Source organism: Artemia franciscana, chromosome 5, assembly GCF_032884065.1.
Source record: "Artemia franciscana chromosome 5, ASM3288406v1, whole genome shotgun sequence".
Classification (NCBI taxonomy): Eukaryota; Metazoa; Arthropoda; class Branchiopoda; order Anostraca; family Artemiidae; genus Artemia; species Artemia franciscana.
This window is the reverse complement of record NC_088867.1, coordinates 4,301,526-4,327,242: the sequence shown is the minus strand read 5'-3', so window position 1 is coordinate 4,327,242 and position 25,717 is coordinate 4,301,526. Positions and strand designations below refer to the sequence as shown.

Sequence of the window (25,717 nt, the reverse complement as noted above, 5' to 3'; positions counted from 1 at the left end):
TTATACAAGCTTAGTATATCCAGATATTTATTTGAAGTTGTTATCTTAACCGATTTATCGATATTTGATTATGATCCAGCTGGCATATTAATATCAATATCGAACGTACTAAATCCCTTATTCTCCTTCTATTCAGGGATAGGCTACTTAGGCAGGATACCCACTTTGGCCTTTCTTGGCTGGTTTATGGTTTCTAATTATTTGAACTCCCTAATTCTAATTCACAAGAACTCCCCACCCCCTTTCTTCATTGGCTATTTATATACACACGCTTGGTTAAAATTTGTCTTTCTCTTTGTTTTCTTCGTCCTTCGCCTTAATTATTTTCTTGTTTCTTTTTTCTGTTCACCTTCTTCTTATTTCATCTTAGTTTCTTTTAGAATCCGTTTTCAATTGTCTCTTTAATTTCCTATTTAAGTAGGCCCACATCTTGCATACCCTCAGATCTTCGATAAGGCTAATACATTTTTCGCACAAAGCAATTTATCCTCTTTTAATTAATGACACTTCTATTAGCTAGTTTAGTTTAAAATCAAACGACTAATAGAGACAAGTCTGTGGAACATCATTAGACCAATTCCAGTCTATGAGCATATGAGCAATACCCTAGAATAACTTAGAATGAGAAATATAATACCTTAGAAATGAGAACTTGTAAAATATCATTTGGATCTTTCGACTTTTAGCCAGGATCAACCGCCATTAATACGATGTGAACGCCTTTATGAGACGCACAAGGCGAAGAAGGCATCGAAATCTCAAAATTTGAATGATGTACCACTTCAATTCCGTATGGATTGTTTTTATTCACTGGTTTGATAAATAATATCCCTTTTATTAAAACTGACACCACCACCTATTCTCAAAATGGTCTGTTTTTTATTTAGTGGCAATCAAAGTTTTTTTGTTTCCAAATTTGGATATTTTACTAAAAAAGATGGAAATAAGAAAATAATTCGGTGTTCGATACTGGCTTATAGAAGTGAGTAGCATCTGATCTGGCTCCTTGTTCTTTATTGAAGACATCCTCGATAGATTTGCTCTATAATCAAACAGTTCGTGGTAACGAACTGTAGTAAGGAGCGACCCGGCTCAATAGTAACCGAAACTCTAAAAAACGGAATTTTTGGCACCAATAGTTACATCAAAACAATTACATTTTAATGCTGATTTGAAATAAATAAGATTCATCAAGATTAGTCTTGCCCATCAAAAGTTACGTGCCTGAGAAAATTTGTCTTATTTTAGAAAATAGGGGTAAACAACCCTTAAAAGTAATAGAATCTTAAAAAATCACACTTTCAGATTCAGCATATCAGAGAACCCTACTGTACATGTTTCAAGCTCCTATCTACAAAAATATGGATTTTTGTATTTTTTTTTCCCAGAAGACAGATAACGGATGCGTGTTTATTTGTTTTTTTCCCCAGGGGTGATCGTATCGACCCAGTGGTCCTAGAATGTCGCCAGAGGGCTCATTCTAACGGATATGAGAAGTTCTAGTGCCGTTTTTAAGTGAACAAAAAATTGGGGGGCATCTAGGCCCCCTCCCACGCACATATTTTCCTCAGAATCACCGGATCAAAATTTTGAGATAGCCAATCTCTTCAACTTAGTCGAAAACCGAATAAATGTGTCTTTTGGGACGGCTTAATCCCCCAAGATCCCCGGGGAAGGGCTGCAAGTTACAAACTTTGACCACTGTTTACAAATAGCAATGGTTATTATGAAGCGTACAAACTTTTTCAGGAGGACATTTTCGAGTTAGGGTGGGAGTGGGTCGGGGGAGGGGGTTACGTGGGAGGATCTTTCCATTGAGAAGTTTATAGTGAGGGAAGAGAATTTACAGGAAGGAGGCGCAGGATTTTCTAGTATTATTTAAAGAAAACAATGAGAAAATAAATAAATACAATTTTCACCTGGAAGTAATGAATAGTATTAAAGCTTAAAACGGATATAAGATATTACGTTTATAAGGGGTTCGTCTCCTCCACAATACCTTACTCTTTACACTAAAGTATTTTTAGTAATCCCAGCTATTTATTCTACGGCCTTTGTGATTCAGGGGCCATTCTTAAAGATTTGGGATAAAATTCATACTATATTGTAAAGAGCGAGGTATTGAAGAGGGGGTAAACCCCCTCATATACGTGATATAAATACACAAATATAGAAGTTCGTTACGTAAGTTGATTCGTAAGGTACGTATGTTTATTACTAACAAAAATGTTCTTACAAAAAAGAAGATAATCTATTTGCATGTGAAGTAACCAAAAGTTGGAGGGTGGCTAAGCCTCCTCCCCCACCCCTTTTTTTTATCAAAATCATCCGATCAAAATTATGAGAAAGCTATGAGAGCCAAAAAACATACAAATTTCGTTTTAGTTATTCATGTGTGGTGAGCCAAAAATCAAAACATGCATTAATAAAAAAACGTTCAGAAATTAAATATAAAAAAAAAGTTTTTTTTAACTGCAAGTAAGGAGCGATATTAAAACTTAAAACGAGCAGAAATTACTCCGTATATGAAAGAGGTTGTCCCCTCCGCAACGCCTCGCTCTTTGCGCTAAAGTTTTTTTTTTATTGTTTTAAAAAGTAGAGTTGTGACAGGGTCGAATTTTAGCGTAAGGAGAGAGGCGTTGCGGAGTGGACAACCTCTTTCATATACGGAATAATTTCTGTAAATATATAAGCTTAAATTTAAACTTATATATATATTGTTGAATATCAATTATCTTTTGTAAATTCACCGGACTAGCAAAACTTAATTACAAGAAAAGGTTCAAATTTTATTAAAATCAGCTTGCAAGATTACAAAAACACGAATATTTTTACACATGTTATGAAGCATCAAATGAATCAGAGCATAGAAAACTATGTTATTCTCTACTTTGTTGAGAAGTGCTTTCCTAGCATTTGGATTCGCTGATTAGCTTTTTGTTGATACAGCAAAACTCTCTTTTCAAAATATGAAATCAATTATTTGTAGAACTATTTGCCTTGAGAAAGACATAAGTGGCATCTAACACACTGTAGAAACAAATTGATAGAGATTCAACATAAATTGATTGTATCAAAATCAGCAACAAAATCACAATTTCAATTCCTGAAAATTGGCCAAATAAATATTAAAGACCTTATTGGGATTCCCTGATCATTATTGAATTTTCAATTTGTTGAAAAACAAAATGCTGGATTCCCATGCCAGAATTGAATTTTCAATTTGTTGGCAAAACAACATGTTGGATTTTAAGATCCTTAGTGGATTTCTATCTTGTTTGTGGGATTTCATGTTCTTTAATTGGATTTCAACCACTAGCGTTGTTCAATTCGTCAAGCCTACAATCTAATTTTTAGGTTTTATTATTCGACTTCTCCTCCTAGTTTAGAACCGTCAACCATGTCTTCCATTGGATTTCATCGCTAGCGTTGTTCAATCTCCTAAGGCAACAGTATTAATATCTAGTTTTAATGATTCCCCTTCTAGTTTCAGAAGTATGAATAAATATCAAACATATACTCATTTATTTTACAAAAACAGAAACTTACAACAAAAAATATCTTCGAGATAATATGACACCATGGTAGAAATACCTTCACATCAAGAAAAACAGTGTGAAACACAAACCTGAAATAAAGATGAAATGAAATTGATGCTAAAATAAAAGGGAAAGGCTCCCCTCCCCCTTTTTAAAAGCCGAGGACTGAGTGGTTGCAACAATTATGCCACGAATCCTGTCTTTTCTGAATATTTTTAACATACCAATCGTAATATATATATATATATATATATATATATATATATATATATATATATATCTCGAATTGAAATGTTTATAAACATTTCAAAATGTTTAACTGTTTTAAGGATGACGCATTCTCGCGTGACTTGTTTCTTCAATCCCTATGGGCAATCCGCTTGTAACTGAGGAGGGCACACACGTGAGGTGTTACGTAATGACGAAGAATGCGTATGTTAAATAATACTTTAAGTTATCTTTTCTTCTTAAATTTTTTTTTCTTCGAAATTTCATTTTCTTCAAGATTTTTCCTTGGGGAACCTTTAAAATCTAGGCATTTCTGTCCACTTTAGAAATTGAAAGAGATTCCTCCTCGACAGAATGGAGCGGTAGATAGTTGGCCAAGAAAGCTTCACTAATATTATGTTCCGGGGAATATTCCTATTAGAAACGTTTCGAAAAATCTATTGATAGCGTGTTGTCCTATACCTGGAATAATTGACATACGCGGGAAAAATCGGTCACCGGAAATTAGTTACATTTGACATGGACCTTCTTATTATGTAATGCGCTAGATGGTGTTTCCATCAGATAATATTGGGGGTGGATCTTAGCAAATTTTAGCAATAGAGCCTTATGCTCTATTTGAACGTGAATGCGCTATCAGAAGTGAAATAAAAACAAGAGTATCATTGTGGCTAGAATATGATACACCTTCATATACGATCAGGAGTCTATCTTTTTCTCTTCACCACTCCAAATTGTGCACTTATATTAGAGATAATCTTGAACGATCATATCTATATACATAGGCTACAAAATGCTTAAGTTGCGCTAGTAGAATAAATTGCAGTTTTATCCTAGAAAAAGAAATCTAAAGAATGAAGGATTTTTTGTATATACAAGGTTTCTTAATAAAGATAAATTTACAAGCATTATTAAAAAACGTTATCCTTAAGACACAGAAATCAATATTATAAAGTTAGGAGGGACATATTTTCAACCATAAGGTTGTTGAATCGAGGAATATCAACATAAATGCTGAGAAATTCATCCTACGTTTATCCACAACATCTATATATATAAAAATGTAGTGTCTGCCCGTCTGTCCATCTGTCTGTCTCTCCGTCTGTCCGTCCATCTGTCTGTCAGTAATTGATCTGAAAATATTTCAGTAGACTGATCGTTTTGCAATCAGACACGCATATTTATAGTTAATTTTAATGTCTTTACGCATACCCGTAAATTAGAATGTTTAAGGCAAGCATTCATTTCGTATGCAGTTGTCGATCTAGGAATAACAGGCAATGTTTGCCTGAAATCTCCCGCAAGCAATGTTAGTGTGCTGCCAAAGGGTTTGGAATTTCCTTGCAAATCTTGCAATGATCGGTCAAGAGCCTCGAGCAATTTTTTGTGTGCTATTGTGCACTCGTCCCAAACAATAAGTGTGCATTGCTGCAATACTTTACCCATTCCAGATGATTTGGAAATGTTGCAAGTGGGAGTTTCTGTAGACTGCATATTCAGATACAATTTCAAAGCGGAATGAGCAGTTATTTGACCAAGCAGCAACGTTTTGGCTATTCCGGACGACGCAAGGGCCAACGCTATGTCATTTTTGGATCAAATTGATAACGCAAATCAGACATTCCAAATCTTACCCTTTCACTTCGAGCCACAAGCCTGGTTTTGCGTTGCTCTGGTGTTTCCTCCTGGTGTCCCCTTTTTGGTGAGATTGTAGGATAGTTATACACGCATTGATTTTTTAATAGAGCGACACGCCCTCTTTTTTTACTATCTCTATGAGCTGCAAGCCTGGTTTCGCGTTGCGAACATGGAGTCATTTATAGATTTTTATCTTTTTCAGTTTTTTCCTTTTTTTAGTTTTTTTTTATTTTTTTATATTATTTTCTGACGTTATATTGAATATGACGTCTGTGTAGTTCTTTTTGAGTTTTTTCTTTTTTTTAGTTTTTTCTTTTTCTTTTTTTTAGTTTTTTCTTTGTTTAGTCTTTTGTTTTTTGGTTTTTTCATTTTTTATTTTTTTCTTTTTGAGTTTTTTTTCTTTTTTAGTTTTTTTCTTTTTTAGTTTTTTCTTTTTTTAGATTTTTTAGTTTTTCTTTTTTCTTTTTAGTTTTTTTAATTTTTTACCTAATTTAGGTTTTTTAATTTTTTCTTTTTTTGTTTTTTTTTTATTTTTTTCTCTTTTAGTCTTTCTTTTTTTCAGTATTTTTCTTTTTTCTTAGTTTTTGTCTTTTTGTTTTTTTATTTTAGTTGTTTTTTTGTTTTTTTTTGTGTGTGTGTGTCCGTGTGTGTGTGTGTGTGTGTGTGTGTGTGTGTGTGTGTGTGTGTGTGTGTGTGTGTGTGTGTGTGTGTGTGTGTGTGTGTGTGTGTGTGTGTGTGTGTGTGTCTGTGTGTGTGTGTGTGTGTGTGTGTGCGTGTATGTGGTTGTGTGTGTATGTGTGTGTGTGTATGTTTGTTTGCGTGTGTTTGTGTGTTGTGTGTATGTGTGTTTGTGTATATATATGTGTGTGTGTGTATATATGTGGGAGTGTGTGTGGTTGTGCATATTTGGGATGTCTTTAGGTGTGTGCGTGAGTGTCATTTGTCTGTTTGGACCTTGGATAAGATATGCATTGTGAAGTTGGTGCTGTAGTAGGTTTGTCTTCTTCGTTTCTTCTTTTGAATGCTACTTTCGTTATCAACTAAAAGTTTGTAATTTGCATTCTCTGTGGGCACTATCATCTCGGGAAATTATAGTCTCGCATATCCACCATTTCGATGGTAGAAATTCTTGGGCACTTAGGCATTTAATCACTTACTAGCAGGAAAACGCAAGCATAAATTTCCAATAAGATCCCCATTTATGCTACTTTCATAGTTCAAATATTTCTCTTTACAAGCATTCTATGCTACGATAACTTTATCATAAACACTCATATTCCTGAAACATTTCATCTTCGTTTTTTCCATGATGGTACTAATACTGTTTTCCGGTGATTTTTTCATCAGTTTATCGTTGCATTCCTTGGTGATATTGTCTGACAATGCCCTTTTTATTTTACTTGCTGCTTCACCGTCTATTACAACACTATTTTTACATGTGTTGCAGTTTCAGCACCTGGATAAGACATGCATTATCTTTTATGATGTTGGTCCTGTAGTAGGCTTGTCTGTTCCTTGTCACTTTCTAAAAGCTAATGCCAGAAAGATGGTGAATAGACTTATCAACAGGAAATGTGTTACCGGCAACAGTAGCAAGAAGTTGGCCTTCGTAATCAAGTAACATTTTAAGACTAGCATTTTCTTTGCGTGCTATCATCTCTGAAAATGTTACTCTCGGATATTCACCGTCAAAAATATGAATTTTTCCAGTATTCCAAAGGAACCGAACAACTGACTGTCATGACAACATACGCATACATTTCCAATAAGATATTTATTTATGCTTACTTAATAGCTCAAATATTTATCTTTGAGAGTATTAAATACTACGATAACTTTATCTTGTTCGCATACATTCTTTAATTATTTTATTGTCACCTTTTAAAATAAGATTTGAGTGTTTATCCTTCCAATGTACAAATGATAATTCCCAAAAACACACAATAAACTAGCTATTGAGGATGACCAACCATAGATTACCATGGGGGCAGCCGCATACAAAATCCTGGAATCAGCAAAATACTAAGATGTCATAGGAATGATAATATGCATCACAAGGATGCCATGGGGAAGATGAAGATTACAACGGAAGCGTGAATATACATGATGTATCACAAGTGGGTGACTTGAAAAATACGAAACAATGGAATTAAAGCACAATGTTTATCATGAAAATTTCTAAGAAATTCTTTAGGAATGATAATATGTATCACAGGGATGCAATGTGCAAACAACATATTGTCATGGTGGCGTAAATTGCCACGGAATGTGGCAATCTAACAATGAAATGGCAAGCTTCTGTTGTTCAGATTAAAACAGTGGTCAGTTTTAGTTTGTAAAGTTATTTTTATGAGAAAAAGGTTTAAAAACCCTTATATGGGATAATGTGCGCCAGAAGGTGTCATCGGGATGCTACATGGGGCCGAGCTGGCCTCAATTGACAGGGATCATCAGAGGAAAGGTTAGTGGGATCTTTTCATTAAGTTTAAATGATTGATTCTAGTGTGAACGGATATTTTTGCAGGAAAATATGCTAAAAATGCCATATGTGTTATTAAACTTGCTAGAGGGTTCCTTGTTTCAGCCATTCAACATCACTGGCTGGGAATCGCCATGGAACATCGCTGTCTAGCAATTAAATGGCAAGTTCAAATAATTAAAATGGTGGCGTTCAAATAAAAACAACGATTATTTCAAGTTTATATAATTTTTTTTGTAATAAAAGGTTGAAAAATCCTTAGGTTTGATAATGTGTGCCAGAGTGTCATTAGGCTGGTACGTTTCGCCACTCTGGCCTCAATTGTCAGGATTCATCAGAAGAAATACTATTGGGGATTTCTCATTAAGTTTAAACAATCGATTCTAGTGTAAACGGATGTTTTTGTAAGAGAATGTCCGAATAATTCCATATACATGATAATGCCTGCCAGAAGGTGCCGTTTGTCAGCCATTGAGTGACACTGACTGGGAATTGACATGGTACATCGCAATCTAACATAAAATGGCCAGTTTACACTGTTCAAATAAAAACAATGGCCATTTATAGTGTATAAAGTTATTTTTGTGGGGGAAAGGTTGAAAAAACCTTAAGTATGATGATATGTGTCAGAGAATGTCTTCGGGCTGGTATATTTTGCCGTGCTGGCCTCAGTTGCCTGGAGTCATTAGAAGAAATGCTACTGGTCATTTTCATTAAGTCTAAACGGTCAATTCTAGTGCAAATGGATATTTTTGCAGGAAAATTCCCAAAAATGCTACATATGTGATAATGCTTGCCTGAGGGTGCCGTATGTCATACATTGAGTGTCAGAGGATGGGAATTGCTATGGAACATCACAATATAACATTGAAATGGAAAGTTTCTGGTGTTAAAATACAAACAAATGTCATTTTTAGTTTATAAAATCATTTTTGAGGAAAAAGGTTGAAAAACCCTAAGTTGTGATAATGTGCACCAGAATATCGGGCTGGTTCTTTGTGCCACGCTGCCTTCAATTGCCAAGACTCATCAGAAGGGACGTTATCGGTTATTTTTTAAACTTAAACGATTGATTCTAGTGTAAACGAATATTTTCGCAGAATTGCAATTGCAACATTGATATCTAACAATGAAATGGCAAGCTTCTGCTGTTAAAATAAAAAATGGATACTTTTAGTTAACAAAGTTATTTTTGTTGAAAAATGGCGTTTCTTATTATGAATAAAACCTGTGTGTACAAAAAGCCTTCATTCTTTATATGTCTTGGTCCAGGACAAAACTTTAATATATTTTAGTAATGCAATTTAAGCATCTTGTAGTCTATAAGTATAGGTATGCTTGTTCAAGGTTGTCTCTAAGATAAAATTAAAACCCTGCTTAGTGAAGAGGAAAAGATTGACTTTTGATCTTTTATGAAGGTGTACCATATTTGTGCCAAAATGATACTCTTGGTTTTATTTCATGTCTGAAAGCGCATCAAAGTTCCAATAGAGTAAAAGACTCTATTACTAAAAAATGTGCTAAGAGCAACCCCTAATATTTTCTGATAATCCTCTCTAAGGCATTACTTAACAAGCAGGTGCACGTCAAATGTAACCAATTTCTAGTAATTGATTTTTCCCCCGCATGTTAATTATTCTAGACCTAGTAAAACTCACGACCTATAGATTTTTCGAAATGTTTCCATTAGAAAGTATTCACCGAAACAAAATATTACGCAAGATTTCTTGGTTCAGCTGTCGAGCACTCCATTCCTTTAAGGGGGATCTCTTTTGATTCCTGAAGTTGACCAAAAACTTCAGATTATAAAGGATCTCTGAGGAAAAAATCTTGAAGAAAATAAAATCTTGAAGAAAAATGCATTGAAGAAGAAAAAAATCACTTAAATTATCATGTTATATCCGAAGAATGCATCGTCATTACGTAACACCCCATATTTAAGGCCGCCTCAGTCACACTTAGGAGCTGCTTTAGAGGCCTGAAGAAGTTTTTCTAAAATTTTATTTTCTAAAATTTAGAAGCTAAGATATTTTTAAGAAAAACTTCTTGAAAAGAAAAAGTGTCTTAAAAAAAGTCTTGAAACTTCTTGAAAAATATCTTGAAGAAAGATGTCATATAATACGTCTTGAAATGTCGTGAAACGTCTTGAAAAACATCTTGATGGAAAATATCTTAGAAATTGTCTTGAAGTGTCTTGACACGTCTTGAAGAAAAAGTCTTAAAAACGTCTTGAAATGTCTTGAAGAATGCCTTGAAGAAAACACTCCCTAATACGTAACGCGTACGTTTGCAACTTAACTAGTGGCCCCTGAAGGTTTTCCTTGGCCCTCGCGGTTTCTTTTTAATCAGTCTAAGAAAAAACTATGATGTACTGTTTACATCTTGACCATTGACCCCTGAACTTTAACAAGTCCTATATCGTAAAAATCAAAGAAATCAAAATTTTGTGGGGAGGGTCTGAAGCTTTTTCCCGGCCTTCGTAGGTTTCTAAGCAATCAAAGAAAAAACTACGATGTAGTTTTTGGATCCTGACTATTGACCCCTGAACTCTAACAAGTCCTATTATGGAACAACCAAAGAACTACGGATTTGGTGGGGGCCCCCTGATGTTTTTTTTCCGGCCCTCGTAGGTTTTTTAACAACCAAAGAAACTTTGATGTAACGCGTACGTTTGCATCTTGACTAGCGGCTCTTGAAGTGTAATAACTCCCATTTTGCAAAACCAAAGAAAATATTTATATAAGTAAATAATCCCCTATTATGTATTAATCAGGTGTAATTTACCGTTACAGGTGTACTACGGTATTGAATAAGACCAAGGTAAGCGTAATAACGTCTTGAGGAATTGTCTTAAAAACCGGCCCTTGTAGGTTTTTAATAACCAAAGAAACTTTGATGTAACGCGTTCGTTTGCATCTTGACTAGCGGCCCTTAAAGTGTAATAACTCCCATTATGCAAAAACCAAAGAAAATATTTATATAAGTAAACATTCACCTATTTTGTATTAATCAGGTGTAATGTACCGTTAAAGGTGTGCTATAGTATTGAATAAGACCAAGGTATGCGTAATAACGTCTTGAGGAATTAGTAGCTCCAATATTATACCCCCCTATTTGTGCGCTTAAATATATTGACCCATTATTACTCTTATTTTGGCCCCAAAAATAGCAAGCCCAAGGTTACAGGTCTCTAAGTATCACTAAAAAACTTGCACTGATAGCTGCTATATCTATATATATATAAAAATAAGTTGTCTGTGTGTGTGTGTGTGTGTGTGTGTGTGTGTTTGTGTGTGTGTGTGTGTGTGTGTGTATGTGTGTGTGTGTGTGTGTGTGTGTGTGTGTGTGTGTGTGTGTGTGTGTGTGTATGTGTCGAGTGACATCATGTTTGTGTGTCGACTGACGTCATGTTTGTCGACTGACGTCATTATAAGGATTGAGCTGTATGCGTCATGAAGTTGTTTGTCGACTGACGTCATGTTTGTCAACAGATGAAATTACACACCGGGACACCGGGACACAAATGACGACCGGGACACAGGGAATATAAATGACGACCGGGAACCTCAAAGAAAAATTACAGACTGGGACACCCGGACACAAATCACGACCGGGACAAAGGGAATATAAATGACGACCGGGACACAGGGAAACAACTGATGATGTGTATGGATGATCTGTAATGAGGTATAGATCTGAATACGGATTGTTTTTCCCATGGACAATTATATGTTGCATGTTCAAGAGTCAGTAAACCTGACAATCTATTTATATGCAACATATATATATATATATATATATATATATATATATATATATATATATATATATATATATATATATATATATATATATACAGGTGGGGCACAGGGACACAACTACAAAGGCGCGTAACTAATATAGCACGTAACGACTTACGCGCGCGGGGGGCTTGGGGGGCGCGAAGCGCCCCACCAACTAGGTGTTGGGGTGGCGCGAAGCGCCACCCCAACAGCTAGTATATATATATATATATATATATATATATATATATATATATATATATATATATATATATATATATATATATATATATATATATATATATATATGCCGGCAAATAGTAATAAGTGACAAGAAGGAAACGCGTGCTTTAAGCAGCGAACATGGGCTAGATGGTATTTGCCTTATTTTTGAAAATAGAGGGAGCATATATATGTATACGTAAATATCAGGAACATAATTTTTGATGGAAAAGACTTTCATATGCTTTTATGCTGTTTTTGCTATCAAAGGGAAAATTTAAAAAAAGAAAAAGGACTAAAAGTCAGCCAAAAATTGGCCAAAGGCATATGGTACCAAATGGCTGAAATGGTTGCATATTTCCTTTGAAAGTGCGGTTGTCATTGGAAATAAACGTATTGCTAATGTTTGAATTTTTGCAAATAAAAAAAAATTAGTCAAATTTAACCAAATAGTTTTCTCTACTTTTAGCACTTTAAGTGGCAACTCTGAAGAAAATGAGTTGCCGCCTTTAGATTTTACAGTCTTTGAAACTGCCAAGAAAAAAGCAAGAAATCTTAGAAAGTATTGGCTTCCAGGTACGAATAAACAGAAGATATTTTTTAAGTCTTTGGTACTTGAAAGAAAGGCAATATGAAATTGCTTTCATGTAATTCAAAAGGCTTTTTGTAATGCAGAATAAATTTAAAGAAGAGTGGAAAATCGACAAATTTTTCTTTTTTCATTTTTAGTCAAATCTAACTTTAGATTTATGTAAAACGGAGGGTTTTTTAAGGCACCAAGGATAAGAAAAAAAAATACCAGAAGCTCTTTTTCTCAACTATTTGAAAGTGAGAATAGAAGACGTCATGCATTTTGAAAAACAAACTGAAACTTCAAAGTCCTCATGAATTAAATAAAATAAGACACAACAGATTAATCTAGGGTATAAACCATACCTAGTTAAAGGTGGTGGACAAAAAGACTAATATTTCTGGATAATTGACCAAAATATTTTTAAGGTATAAACAAACTTTACTGCATTAGGTAGATTCCCTGTTGTTTTACAAATCCAAATAATTGTATATAAGGGCTTTAAACCTCCACAATGGGGTCCACTGACTTTTTCTAGTTGGGGAGGGAGATGCCTTAAAGGGTACCGTTTCATGCAAATAAATCCCAACTCCTATTAAGTCTTCAGATAAATATAGAATTTGTTCTAAGGGGGACACGGGGGCATGATGGAGGTAGAAACCGATATATAATCCCAAGGACTGTATTCAGGACTTTTGATTGGGGGAGGGAGTTTTGGGGAGGTGGGTGCATGGGAGGTACTTTAGGTGTATCAAAAGTTTGTCACTGACATTTCTCTTGATTTTTGACAATATTTCTGGTCTACGCTGTTATTATGAAAGTAAAGAGTTTCGTTAAATCCCAAACTGAGTAGAATTTATTTTGTATGAAAATGATAATAATAACAATTTATTTATAACCCACAAAGTACATTAAACTGTGGAGTAAACACACAAAAAAAGAAAATAACAAGACAAAAAACATAACAACATAAATAACATAGCAGCATAACAACATACAACATAAGTAAATTACCTCAATTCAAAAAACGGCCGAAGAGGGTCAAAAACACCAATCATTTGCCGAGTTTTAAGACATATATCTTTAGATAAATGTTTCAGTCACGAGGGCGCATCAACGATGTCAAATTTAGAAACGACTGTATGATTCCGATACCACCGAGGCAGACGCAGCAAATACTTGCAACACTTAAAATATCCTGAGCGTATTTTCTTTGTATCCTTCTTGCGAAGGAGGAAAGCAAAACCAGAAAGATAAAAAAACAGCAGGGGCGCAAAAACTAGAATAAAAACGGCATAGTCCTTTTCGGTTATTACATAAAAAAAACTAGTTTTTTAACTGAAAGTTAGGAGCGACATTAAAACTTAAAACGAACAGAAATTAATCCGTATATGAAATGGGTTGTCCCCTCCTCAACGCCTCGCTCTTTACGCTAAAGTTTAACTCTTGGCCACAATTCTATTTTTTAAAACAATTAAAAACGTTAGCGTAAAGAGCGAGGCGTTGAGGAGGGGACAACCCATTTCATATACGAGGTAATTTCTGTCCGTTTTAAGTTTTAATGTCGCTCCTTACTTTCAGTTAAAAAACTAGTTTTTTTTATGTAATTTCTGAACGTTTTTGAATTAATGCATGTTCGATTTTGGCTCTCCACACATAAATTATTAAAATGAAATTTGTATATTAATTCCTTTTTTGGCTAAATGGCTTTCTTTTAGTTTTGATCAGACAATTTTGAGAAATAAGGGGTGGGGAAGGAGGCCTAGTTGTCCTGCAATTTTTCGTTTACATGAAAAGGCAACTATAAATTTTAATTTTTAACGAATGTTTTTATTAGTAAAAAATATCCGTAACTTAAGAATTAACTTACGTAACAAACTTTTATATCGTTAAATTTGTATTATGTATATGAGGGGGTTTGTACCCTCGTTAATACCTCGCTCTTTAGACTAAATCGTAAGTTTTGTCCCAATTCTTTAAGAATGACCCCTGAATCAGAAAGGCCGTAGAATAAATAGTTGAAATTACTAAAAATACTATAGCATAAAGAGCGAGGTATTTATCTCCTTCTAAATACCTCGCTCTTTATGCTAAAGTATTTTTAGAACCCCTCATATGCGTAATAATCTCTGTTCGTTTAAGTTTCAATGCTATTCCTTACTTTCAATTGAAAAAACTTTTCCATGTTTATTTTTTCATTGTTTTTTATGGCACTTGGTATTAACCAAGTGACATATAGCAATCGCCAATTCTGTAGGTCTGTCGGTCTGTCTGTCGGTCTTTCTGTCGGTCCCGGTTTTGCTACTTTAGGCACTTCCAGGTAAGCTAGGACGATGACATTTGACAGGCGAATCAGGGACGGAACCAGCTTAAATTAGAAATAGTCATTTTCCCAATTTGACCATCTGGGGGGGGGGGCCGGTTAATTCGGAAAAATAGAAAAATTGAAGTATTTTTAACTTAAGAAATGTTGATCAGATCTTAATGAAATTTGATGTTTGGAAGGATACCGTGTCTCAGAGCTGTTATTTTAAATCCCAACCGGATCTGGTGACATTGGGGGGGATATGGGAGGGGGAATCCTAAAATATTGGAAAACACTTAGAGTGGAGGGATCAGGATGAATCTTGGTGGAAAAAATAAGCACAAGTCCTAAATACATGATTGACATAACCGGAACGGATCCGCTCTCTTTGAGGTGGTTGGGGGGGGGGGTAATTCTGAAAAATTAAAAAATGAGGTATTTTTAACTTACGAACGGGTGATCGGATCTCAATGAAATTTGATCTTTAGAAGGATATGGTGTCTTAGAGCTCTTATTTTAAATCCCGACCAGATCTGGTGACCTTGGGGGGGAGTTGGGAGGGGGAAACCTAAAACTTGGAAAAAGCTTAGAGTGGAGGGATCGGGATGAAACTTGGTGGGAAAAATAAACGCAAGTCCTAGATACATGATTGACATAAACGGAACGGATCCGCTCTATTGGGGGGGGGGCGTTATTTCTGAAAAATTATAAAAAATGAGGTATTTTTAACTTACGAACGGGTGATCGGGTCTCAATGAAACTTGATATTTAGAAGGATATCGTGTCTGAGAGCTCTTATTTTCAATCCCGACCGGATCTGGTGACATTGGAGGGAGGAGTTGGGAGGGGGAATCCTATTACTTGGAAAACACTTAGAGTGGAGGGATCGGGATGAAACTTAGTGGGAAAAATAAGCACAAGTCCTAGATACATGATTGACATAACTGGAACGGATCCGCTCTCTTTGGGGTAGTTGGGGGTGGGGTTAATTCTAAAAAATTAGAAAAAATGAAGTATTTTTAACTTACGAATAAATCCTGACCGGATCTGGTGACATTGGGGGAAGTTTGGGGTGGGGGAACCTAAAATCATGGAAACGCTTAGATTGGAGGGATTGGGATGAAACTTGGCGGGAAAAATAAGCAGAAGTCTTACGTACGTGATTTACATGATTGGAATGGATCCGCTCGATTGGGGGGGGGGGGGGTAATTCTGAAAAATAAGAAAAAATGACGTATTTTTAACTTACGAAGGAGTGATCGGATCTTCATGAATCTTCATATTTAGAAGGACCTCGTAACTCAGATCTCTTATTTTAAATATCAACCGGATCAAGCGTAATTGAGGGGGGGTGCAGTTGGGGGGACCGGAAATCTTAGAAAATACTTAAAGCGGTGAGATCAGGATGAAACTGGATGGGAAGAATAGAAACCTGTCTAAGATACGTGACTGAAATAACCGGACCGGATCTGCTCTCTTTGGTGGAATTGGGGGGGGGGGGTAATTTGAAAATTTAGGTATTTGTAACTTGCGAAAAGGCGACCAGATCTTAATGAAATTTGATATTTAGAAGGATCTTGTGCTTTAAAGTTCTAATTTTAAGTTCCGACCATATCCTGTGGCATTGGGGGAGTTGGAGGGGGAAACCGGAATTCTTGGAAAACGTGAAAATTGGGGTATTTCTATCTTACGAATAGATGATCGGATCTTAATGAAATTTGATTTTTAGAAGGAATTCATGTCTCAGAGCTCTTATTTCAAATCCCGACCTGATCTTTTGACATTGTGGGGAGTTGGAGGGGAAATCTTGGAAAAACACTTGGAGTGGAGGAATCGGGATGAAGCTTGGTGGAGAGAATGAACAAATGTCCTTGATACGTGATTGACAGAATCGTGCTGGATTTGCTGTCTTTGGGGGAGTTGGGGGGAGGGGTTCAGTGATTTGGCGAGTTTGGTGCTTCTGGACGTGCTAGGACGATGAAAATTGGTACGCGTGTCAGGGAGCTGGACAATTTGACTTGATAAAGTCGTTTTCCCAGATTCGACCATCTGGGGGGCTAAAGGAAGAGGGAAAATTAGAAAAAGTTTGGTATTTATAACTTATGAGTGGGTGATCGGATCTTAATGAATTTTGATATTTAGATGGACATCGTGACTCAGAGCTCTTGTTTTAAATCCTGACCGGCATTAAGCCTCTTATTTTCCTTTTTAAATCAATCTATTGATTTACAGAATTTTGTTATGGCTCAGACCATATGATCTCTTGGCTCTTGGCTCTTCTCGCCTTGTCACAAGTGCCATATGAGCTCTTAGCTCTTGTTTTATAGTAATTTTAGAAAATCCTGCTTTCTTTTCATTGAATTTCTGTCCCCCATGACATATTTCTCCAAGGAAAGATCCTCCCACATAGCCCCATCCCCTCAACCCCACCTCCAAAACCAAAAAAATCCCCTGAAAACGTCTGCACACTTCCCAATAACCATTATTATATGTAAACACTGGTCGAATTTTGTAACTTGCAGCCCCTCCCCCAGGGACTGTGGGATAGTGAGTAATTCCCAAAGACATAATTATTATGGTTTTTGACTATGCGAAACAAAATGGCCATCTCAAAATTTTGATCCGTTGACTTTGGAGAAAAAATGAGCGCGGGAGGGGGCCCAGTTGCCCTCCAATTTTTTTGGTCACTTAAAAAGGGAACTAGAACTTTTCATTTCCGTTAGAATGAGCCCTCTTGAGACATTCTAGGACCACTTGGTCGATACGATGACCCCTGGGGAAAAACAAAACAAATAAACCACGCACCCGTGATTTGTCTTCTAGCAAAAAATACGAAATTCCACATTTTTGTAGATAAGGGCTCGAAATTTTTGCTATAGGGTTCTCTGATACGCCGAATGCGATGGTGGGATTTCCGTTAAGAGTCTATGACTTTTAAGGGGTGTTTTCCCCTATTTTCCAAAACAAGGCAAATTTTCTCAGGCTCTTAACTTTTGATGACAAGGACCAAATTTGATGAAATTTATATATTTAAAATCAGCATGAAAATCCGATTCTTTTGATGTATAATTTAGCATAAATATTCCGTTTTTTAGAGTTTCGTTTACTATTGAGCCGGGTCGCTCCTTACTACAGTTCGTTACCACGAACTGTTTGATACCGACCACGATTTGATAAAATTTTTGCGTATCCAACCCGCATACTTTTCAGCACGCTGGACGTAATAGCGGAGCAAGTAGACGAAAGTGACGTGGAAAAAGAGAGACCCAACCATTTAATACTTGCTGAACATGGTATAGTTGAAGAACCCAAGCAAAGAGGTGATGCTGATGGAGGACTCCCAAAACACAAAAACTCGCATTTGGAGGCATTAACTGAAAGGCCTACTGTGGATAGTGTGGCTGAAAGCCGGTAAAAGTTCGTAATTAGACTATGTTTTGTCCGGCTAAAAAGCAGAACATCATCAGCATATGCAACGTGACTAATGCCTAAATTATCATTGTAAAAAATTGACGGTTGAAGACGTTGGAGACACGAAGCTAAAACACATTTAAATATGCTCGGGGATAACACGGGACCTTGCCTAACGCCTTTTTTAACAGGAATATACTCCCCTACATTACCATTCCACTTCACCCTAACTGAAGAATTAGCATACCAATACTTAAGCACGGAAACAATAGAAAGGTTAACGCCTGAGGCTGCTAGAGAAAACAAAGCTTTTGAATGAATTACATTGTCAAAAGCACTAGATATGTCAACAGTCAAAGAATACAGGGGACTTTTTTGAGCTACAGCTTGTTTCATTAGCCGACCCACAATATGGTGAGCTTGAACGCAGCCCATACCTTTTCTAAAACCAAGCTGGAAGGGTGTAAAATTGCACTTGAAGTTAATGGCCGGTAGCAGTACATATTCAAATAGCTTACTAACAAAACAAGACACAGTGATAGGACGGTAATTAGAGCAAGCACTGGGGTCCTTACCCCTCTTAACTATGGGAGATATACAACCGGACAAAAAACTATCTGGCACAACGGACTGTGCCAAACACATCTGAAACAATAACTGCAAATGCTTCAGCAGTTTAGGACAATCATAAGCAAAAAACTTGAATCAAAGACCATCACTATCGAGAGACTCAGACTTATTCACTTGTATAAGAGCTCGGAGTATAACACCAGATTCCACCGACAACACTTGAGATTGGTTGATACGAATTGGGAGGATTGAGTTGACAACCTTTTAATAGGAAAGGCACTGTCTCCTCCTCATCCCCACCTCCAGCTCATGGTAAATACTGGCTCTCGAAAACGTGCACGTTGATATCCATGCAATCACCGTCCTTGTAGCTTATAAGTTTTTTCTCTTATCCTCACCCCGCTATGTAGGTCGCACACACTCATCGCCTTTGGCTTTTCTGTAAACCTTTACACTTTTTTCATCCTTCTTCGTTACAATAAATTGGCAGGATATTTAATTCAGTACGATAATTGAGAAAAACAAATACATATTAATTAAAGTATAATATCTGAGCAAAATAAAGTTAAATAGGCTAGAAAGGAGTCAAATTTTTTATTCAAGACAAGTCAAAATTTGTAGAATAAAATTTTCAGAATTTCAATTACTGAAAGAACCTCAGAAGCACCTGCAAGAACACCAAACGCCTCTAAAGACAATACATTTTCAGGTTGCCTGGATCAGAATGAGTGACAAAACCGTGTTGAGCATACATGGACATGTATTTCCAAAGGATTCAAGATTGCAAGTGCCACCATTTACTGAGCCGAACTACATGAGCTCCATCTCATCATGGCCTCTCACAATTAAGTGAGTATATATAGGCTTTTTATTTATTTTAGTTTAATCACTGAAATTTATATAAAAAGAGTTCTTGGTATAAAATTTCTATATTTTTATTGAGAAGATTTTTTCACTTTGGTTTTTAAAAACTAAAAAAAAGACATTTATGGTTATCAACGGCATTAATGTAAGCTCTCATTATAAGCCAATTGATCTGCTGAACGTCAAAATATGGGGTTAAGGGTGACAAAAGCCCCTGTCTCGTTTAGTACGCATTAGTTAGTATGCGTCTCTTACTTGCATTAGAAAAAAAATTGTTTCACATAGATGTTGGTCGTTTTTCTCAATTTTCTTTTAAATGATTCTTTCTTGTATCTCTCAATAAAGAAAGAGATTAGCCTAATTTAGTTGGGTATCCCGTTCAAATTTTTATTTTGATTTACTGAAAACATGTTATATTCTCTACATGTTGCTTTTTTATTTGGTGTTTCGACATTAAGAAATACAGAAGGATGTATTTCACAATAAAAAAAGCCATGTAAGAAAGATTTTGTCTTACGCTACAAACTGATGATAGAAATTTAGCCTTTTTAATCAAGTAGACGCTATAATAACAAATTTCAAGTTCTAAAGTAGAAAACACAATCAAACGGAAAAACCTTTCCACTGAGATCTAAAGACACATCTACCAAAATTCAAGAATTAGCTGGTCATCACGTAAGCGACTGGGCTGCAATGGGCTCTTGAAAGAATTTCAATTAACTTAAATCTGTTTAAATTTTAAAATAGATAATTAGAATTAAAGAAGAATAAATATACTGTTTGTTTTGATGGCATTCTGGATTTTCATACGTAGTCAAGGGTGGGTGAAACAAATAAAGTAAAGGAAAGAATACAATCTTGGAATTTCTGGCACATTCCTTGGAAAGGCATGGATGAGGACCTTAGCGAAAAAATATTCCACCACACACTCGTATATTCCTGAAAAGTGGAGAGACCACATGTTTAACTTTTAAGAATCTTGAACTCACTTTATATATATATATATATATATATATATATATATATATATATATATATATATATATATATATATATATATATATATATATGTATGTATATATATATATATATATATATATATATATATATATATATATATATATATATATATATATATATATATGTATGTATATATATATATATATATATATATATATATATATATATATATATATATATATATATATATATATATATATGTATATAAATATATATATATGTGTGTGTGTATATATATATATAAATATATATATGTATATGTATATATGTATATATATATATAATATATATAAATATATATATATGTATATATATATATATATATAACATATATATATAAATATATATATGTATATATATATATATATATATATATATATATATATATATATATATATATATATATATATATATATATATATATATATATATATATATATATATATATATATATATATATATATATATATATATATATATATATATATATATATATATATATATATATATATATATATATATATATATATATATATATATATATATATATATATATATATATATATATATATATATATTTGAAATCTTCAGCCGTTAAAATTTGGGTACAGGGGAAAAATTAAGATACAAAAGAGACATCTCCATGTTACCCATGCAAATAGGATATCTCCTTAGTTTTCAGGATAGGTAGAGGACGTAGACATCCGGTTATGGGGTTTAAGCCATTGTTTGTCAAATGGTGCACTTTTAATCCTATTTTCAGACATGTTAACGGGTTTCGAACTCTTTTATATTTTTTAATTTTGTGCAACAGAAAAAATAGTTTTCATGTTTACTAATTAATTTTAAGTTAAACCTGAATGTTAGTTATCCCATTCGAATGGGTTTCAATTGACAATTTTTCACGCTTAGCAATGTTTTATGAAGCCCTATTCTTTAATTTTTGGACACTAATGGTCGATGTTGGCACGAGTGGAGCATTGTTTTTCTTAATGGTTTAAGTTTCTAAATAAGTTACTGTTATTGGGCCTACAATCTTTGCGGCATTTTATTTAAATCAGTATGAAGAGTATGATCGTTTTTGACGTTGGCAATGAAATAGTAGGAGAATTACTTTACCAGACATGTAATAGGAGATAGGGGCAGAAAAATTTAACAGAGATGTTTGACATATTTAAAACTACGGATCTTGCATGAGCGTAACCCTAGCTGATGAAGCGCAGACTTTTATTTATAGAGTCTTGGCCCCAGAGAGGATTTTGACATTATTTGAGGTCGAAATGAATAACGATTTTCTTGGTAATTGTCTCATTCCCTGCTGCGAGTGAGCCTTACAGGGAATCTCACACTGGCAACGCAAATCTTTCCCGGACGAAATCTAAGTCACTGCGAATCGTGGCTTAGATTATTGCTCCACTGCTTAGCACTGCATTTTAAGTAGGGGTTGAGTTGTAAATTGAGTTACAAAAATCTTACTTAAGTTTACGGCATTGATACTGCGTTAAGGACAATCATCTTATCCGCCTCTTTTGCTAAATTGTTATTTCTGTTTTTTTTTTGTATTTGTGTTTTTTGTGTTATTTGTTTTTGTGTTTTTTGTGTTATTTGTTTTTGTTTTGTTTGTGTTCTTTGTGTTATTTGCAGTTCTTTGTTTTTTCTCCTTGTACTCCATTTTTTCCCTTTTGTAAGTGGGTAAGAACTAAATTATTATTATTGTTAAGTACAAAAAGTTGATGCTGCAAACGGAACGATTTGAGCTAGAGGGTGGCCGATTTGAATGAGACCGAGTTGCATAGGAGTTCAGTTCTATTGGGTTGATTTCATTAGAGGTTGAACTGTAAGGAGGGTGGGCCAAATGGTTTTAAGTTAAACGGACTTAAATTGCATGGGCTATGTTAAATGGGGGCCAAGTTGAACTGAGGTTGAGTTAAATAGGAGTTTTGTTGAATTTGATTCAACTGAATGGAGTTAAACTAAAAAGGGGCTGCGCTGAACAAGCATTTTAATGAAAGGGGTTGAACTGAATAGAGTTAAATTAAACAGGGATTGGGTTACGCGCAAGTCATTGATTTTGTTTCTTCGAAACTCAAGAATCTGGATGTTAATAAGGCCGGTAATGATTGATCCATAGAGAGGTCCTCAAAATTTCAACAGACTTTACTTCTTAGTCTTGAGTTAGAATTAAATAAATTTTTCGTCAGAAATAATTAGTGGTTTGGAATGTAATATAAAAACTTAAAAATGCTAGAACTCCTACCTCAAAACTAGAACTCCTAGAGAGCAGATGTAGATGATGACCTTAATTAGGACTTATGTCTTCCTTCAGAAATCACATAAACGTTGTTCCTGGCTTTCTTCAAGAACAATAAAAGGATAGCGATGATGACCTCCATTATGGCTTCCTTCGGTCTAGCATTGACTCTCAGAATCCCCTTGGATTTTCTTGGTAGCCTAAAGAAAAAATAACTTAGGGGACAAGGTATGGGATATTGGATGTTCATAATTAGTTTAAAAATTAATCCACTTTCAAGTATCCCTTTCAACCAATCTTAGATCACGATTTAGCTCTAAGTTTAGAGCTGTGGTAGAATATGCTAAGGAACTGTCTTCACCCATGTACAAAGCATCTTGGACACTGCTGACTTTTTCACTTGTTATTTAAAAGAGCAGGAAAATTAGAATAAAAAAAAGACATGGAATTGGCCTCTAGACTCCACCACTCCCCCACGATTCTCGTTTTCCTTATGATCATTTCTAGACGGAGTGTAAGGGCCATATAATTTTCTGGTATTATTTTTCTGTTTCATTACTCCCTTCCCCTAACTGAAAAATATAGGCTCGAGTGTAATAAATTCCCCGTGTAGACGCTAGTCTAGAGTAAAAAAGAAAATATTCTTATAAATGTGTTTTTTTTTATTTCTTCTAAAAGCTCATTTGTCTTCCTCATTCCTTTGGTGCTTAAACCAGTCACCAAAAACCCATGCAAATTGCCATTTATTGAATAAGTTCTCTTTGCACTTCATAGAAAGATGTATGTTCCACTTGAAAACTTCTAAGTTATGATAAAGAGCTCAGATTAGTTCTAGTGTCAGGAAATAGACGCTGAAGTAGAGAACAAGTTCCTTTTGAAGGTTGGATGTTCCTGAGTGAAGTATCGTTTATAGAATGAACCTAACTGAAGAACTATTAAATCGTCACGAAGAAAAGGAATTAATCTTTATGTACTAAGGCAATTTTGCCGTGAAAATGTCAAAACGTTCAGGAGTCCAGGCATTTCATGGGCTTGTAGTTGATAAAAGTGGAGACTATTGAAAGAGGTGCTGCCTAAGAAGATGTATATCAACATAAAAATATGAACGTCCTAGACTAACATGTATATTGAAAGACATTTCCTTTTTGAGGTTACCATCTAATTTTAGTTTCTTTATTTGTTTTAATAGCTTACTCACACGTTTTGGGGAGTCCAGACCCCCTCCTCCCACCTACATTCTAAAACAATGCAATTTTGACCCCATTAGTCCTTCTTAAAATATCATCCTTTAATAATGGCATATTTTCTTGCAGAGGAGTTACAACGGCAGACAGTGGATCTTATATGTGCCAATTAAGTACAACTCCAACCCTTTCACAAACAAGTCACCTAACTGTTCTCACACCACCGGATATTGATGACATTGGTTTTAGTGGAGATCAAGTAATAAATGAAGGCGATAATACTACTTTGACGTAAGACTTTTCCCTGTTGTTCATCTTGTTTATCTTTTGCTTATTATCTTTCTCCTCTGCACATTTCTCTATAGTTTTTACCCTACCTCGATTTTATGTCTTTCTGCTCGTCTGTGTAACATTTTGCTGTGTATCTTTTGCTTATTATCTTTCTCCTCTGCACATTTCTCTAAAGCTTTTACCCTACCTCGATTTATAATGTCTTTTATGCTCGTCTGTGTAACAGTACCATCAACAAAATTATTCAGCTCAATTTTTCAATAGTTTTTTCATTATTAATCTAAAATAAAGTATAAAATAGTTAAATTTCGATGTAACACAAATAGATCCGTTAACACATCCATTATCAACTGCTTATACTATTTTTACAGCTCCGATTTTCTCGCAGCATCTTAAGCTTAATATATTTGCAATTATTCCTCCTCCATCCCCCTTGTTCCTCAAGTCTTAAGCTGTTATTATGATCACATCGAAATATAATCTATGAGAGCGAGTTTTTCTGTTACCACCTTGCCAGTTGCCACCTGAGTATACTGGATTGAGTAAAAAAATTTAAGCAAATTTCCTTAGGCTCGTTGGGTAAAACTAAGCTTATTGAGTCTCATTTATTTGGTATCAGCATAATAAGTAAAATCTATTGATATATTTACTGGTATTAAACTTCCATTTTGTAAGTTTTGGTTAATATCGAGCCGTGTCACTCCTTATTTGCAGTTCGTTACCACGACCTGTTTGATTAAGAGAAACAGTTCTGGCCATACCCCTTACCAAAGAAGATCTGCTCAAGCTGCCTAAATCGGTGATTCATATTAATTGTTTATTCCCCAAAAAGTCAGGTTTTTCCAAAAAAATTAAAGAGCGAAGTAAAGACCTGAAACGAGGAAAAGTAGCTTAAAGAAGATGTCAAATTTCAAACCAACGGCAATTACTACGGATGAGGAAATGAAGCCTGTAACGAATAGAAAATACAATAAATAATGATGTCAAACTCAAAGCAAACAAAAAGTACTGGAAGCTTAGAACAAGCAGTAATTATAATAAATAAGCTAGGTATTGACCCCCACCCTATAGAAGGCTACAGGGCTGTCATTGATCTAGAATCCCTTTGGCGCAAATTAAGGCAGAAACTGGAAGCCATTGTAAAACATGTACGTTGCTTCCTGTGTTTTGTTTTAAGATACCAGATTTACGATTTTTGCCTCGTTTTTATAATTGTTTACTTCAAAGCTCTTAGAAATCAGCATTAGTCACAATAAAAATCTACTTCTGCAATATTTATTTATTGTATTTTGAATTCGAACCTCTATCTTTCATTTATCAACTTTGATATCCAATCATCAAGGTCAGAGACCCTTTGATAAA

General features: G+C 34.8%; 1 protein-coding gene and 1 long non-coding RNA gene across 6 annotated transcripts in view; one reads left to right on the top strand and one right to left on the bottom strand.

Annotated features, from left to right (window-relative positions):
• The window catches only part of LOC136026899 (protein amalgam-like), a 214,682-nt gene that overhangs the window by 91,757 nt on the left and 97,208 nt on the right, over window positions 1-25,717 (top strand). For all 5 annotated transcript variants that reach the window (XM_065703722.1, XM_065703718.1, XM_065703721.1 and 2 more), the window contains 2 exons: window positions 19,455-19,594; window positions 24,194-24,355. In XM_065703722.1, the coding sequence (XP_065559794.1) occupies window positions 19,455-19,594; window positions 24,194-24,355 (302 nt within the window). The remainder of the gene's footprint in view (window positions 1-19,454; window positions 19,595-24,193; window positions 24,356-25,717) is intronic.
• The window catches only part of LOC136026901 (uncharacterized), a 107,391-nt gene continuing 85,193 nt past the window's right edge, over window positions 3,520-25,717 (bottom strand). The window contains exons 2-3 of the long non-coding RNA XR_010617436.1: window positions 22,887-23,080; window positions 3,520-3,628 (exon numbers count right to left, since the gene is read on the bottom strand). This is a non-coding gene — a long non-coding RNA (uncharacterized LOC136026901). The remainder of the gene's footprint in view (window positions 3,629-22,886; window positions 23,081-25,717) is intronic.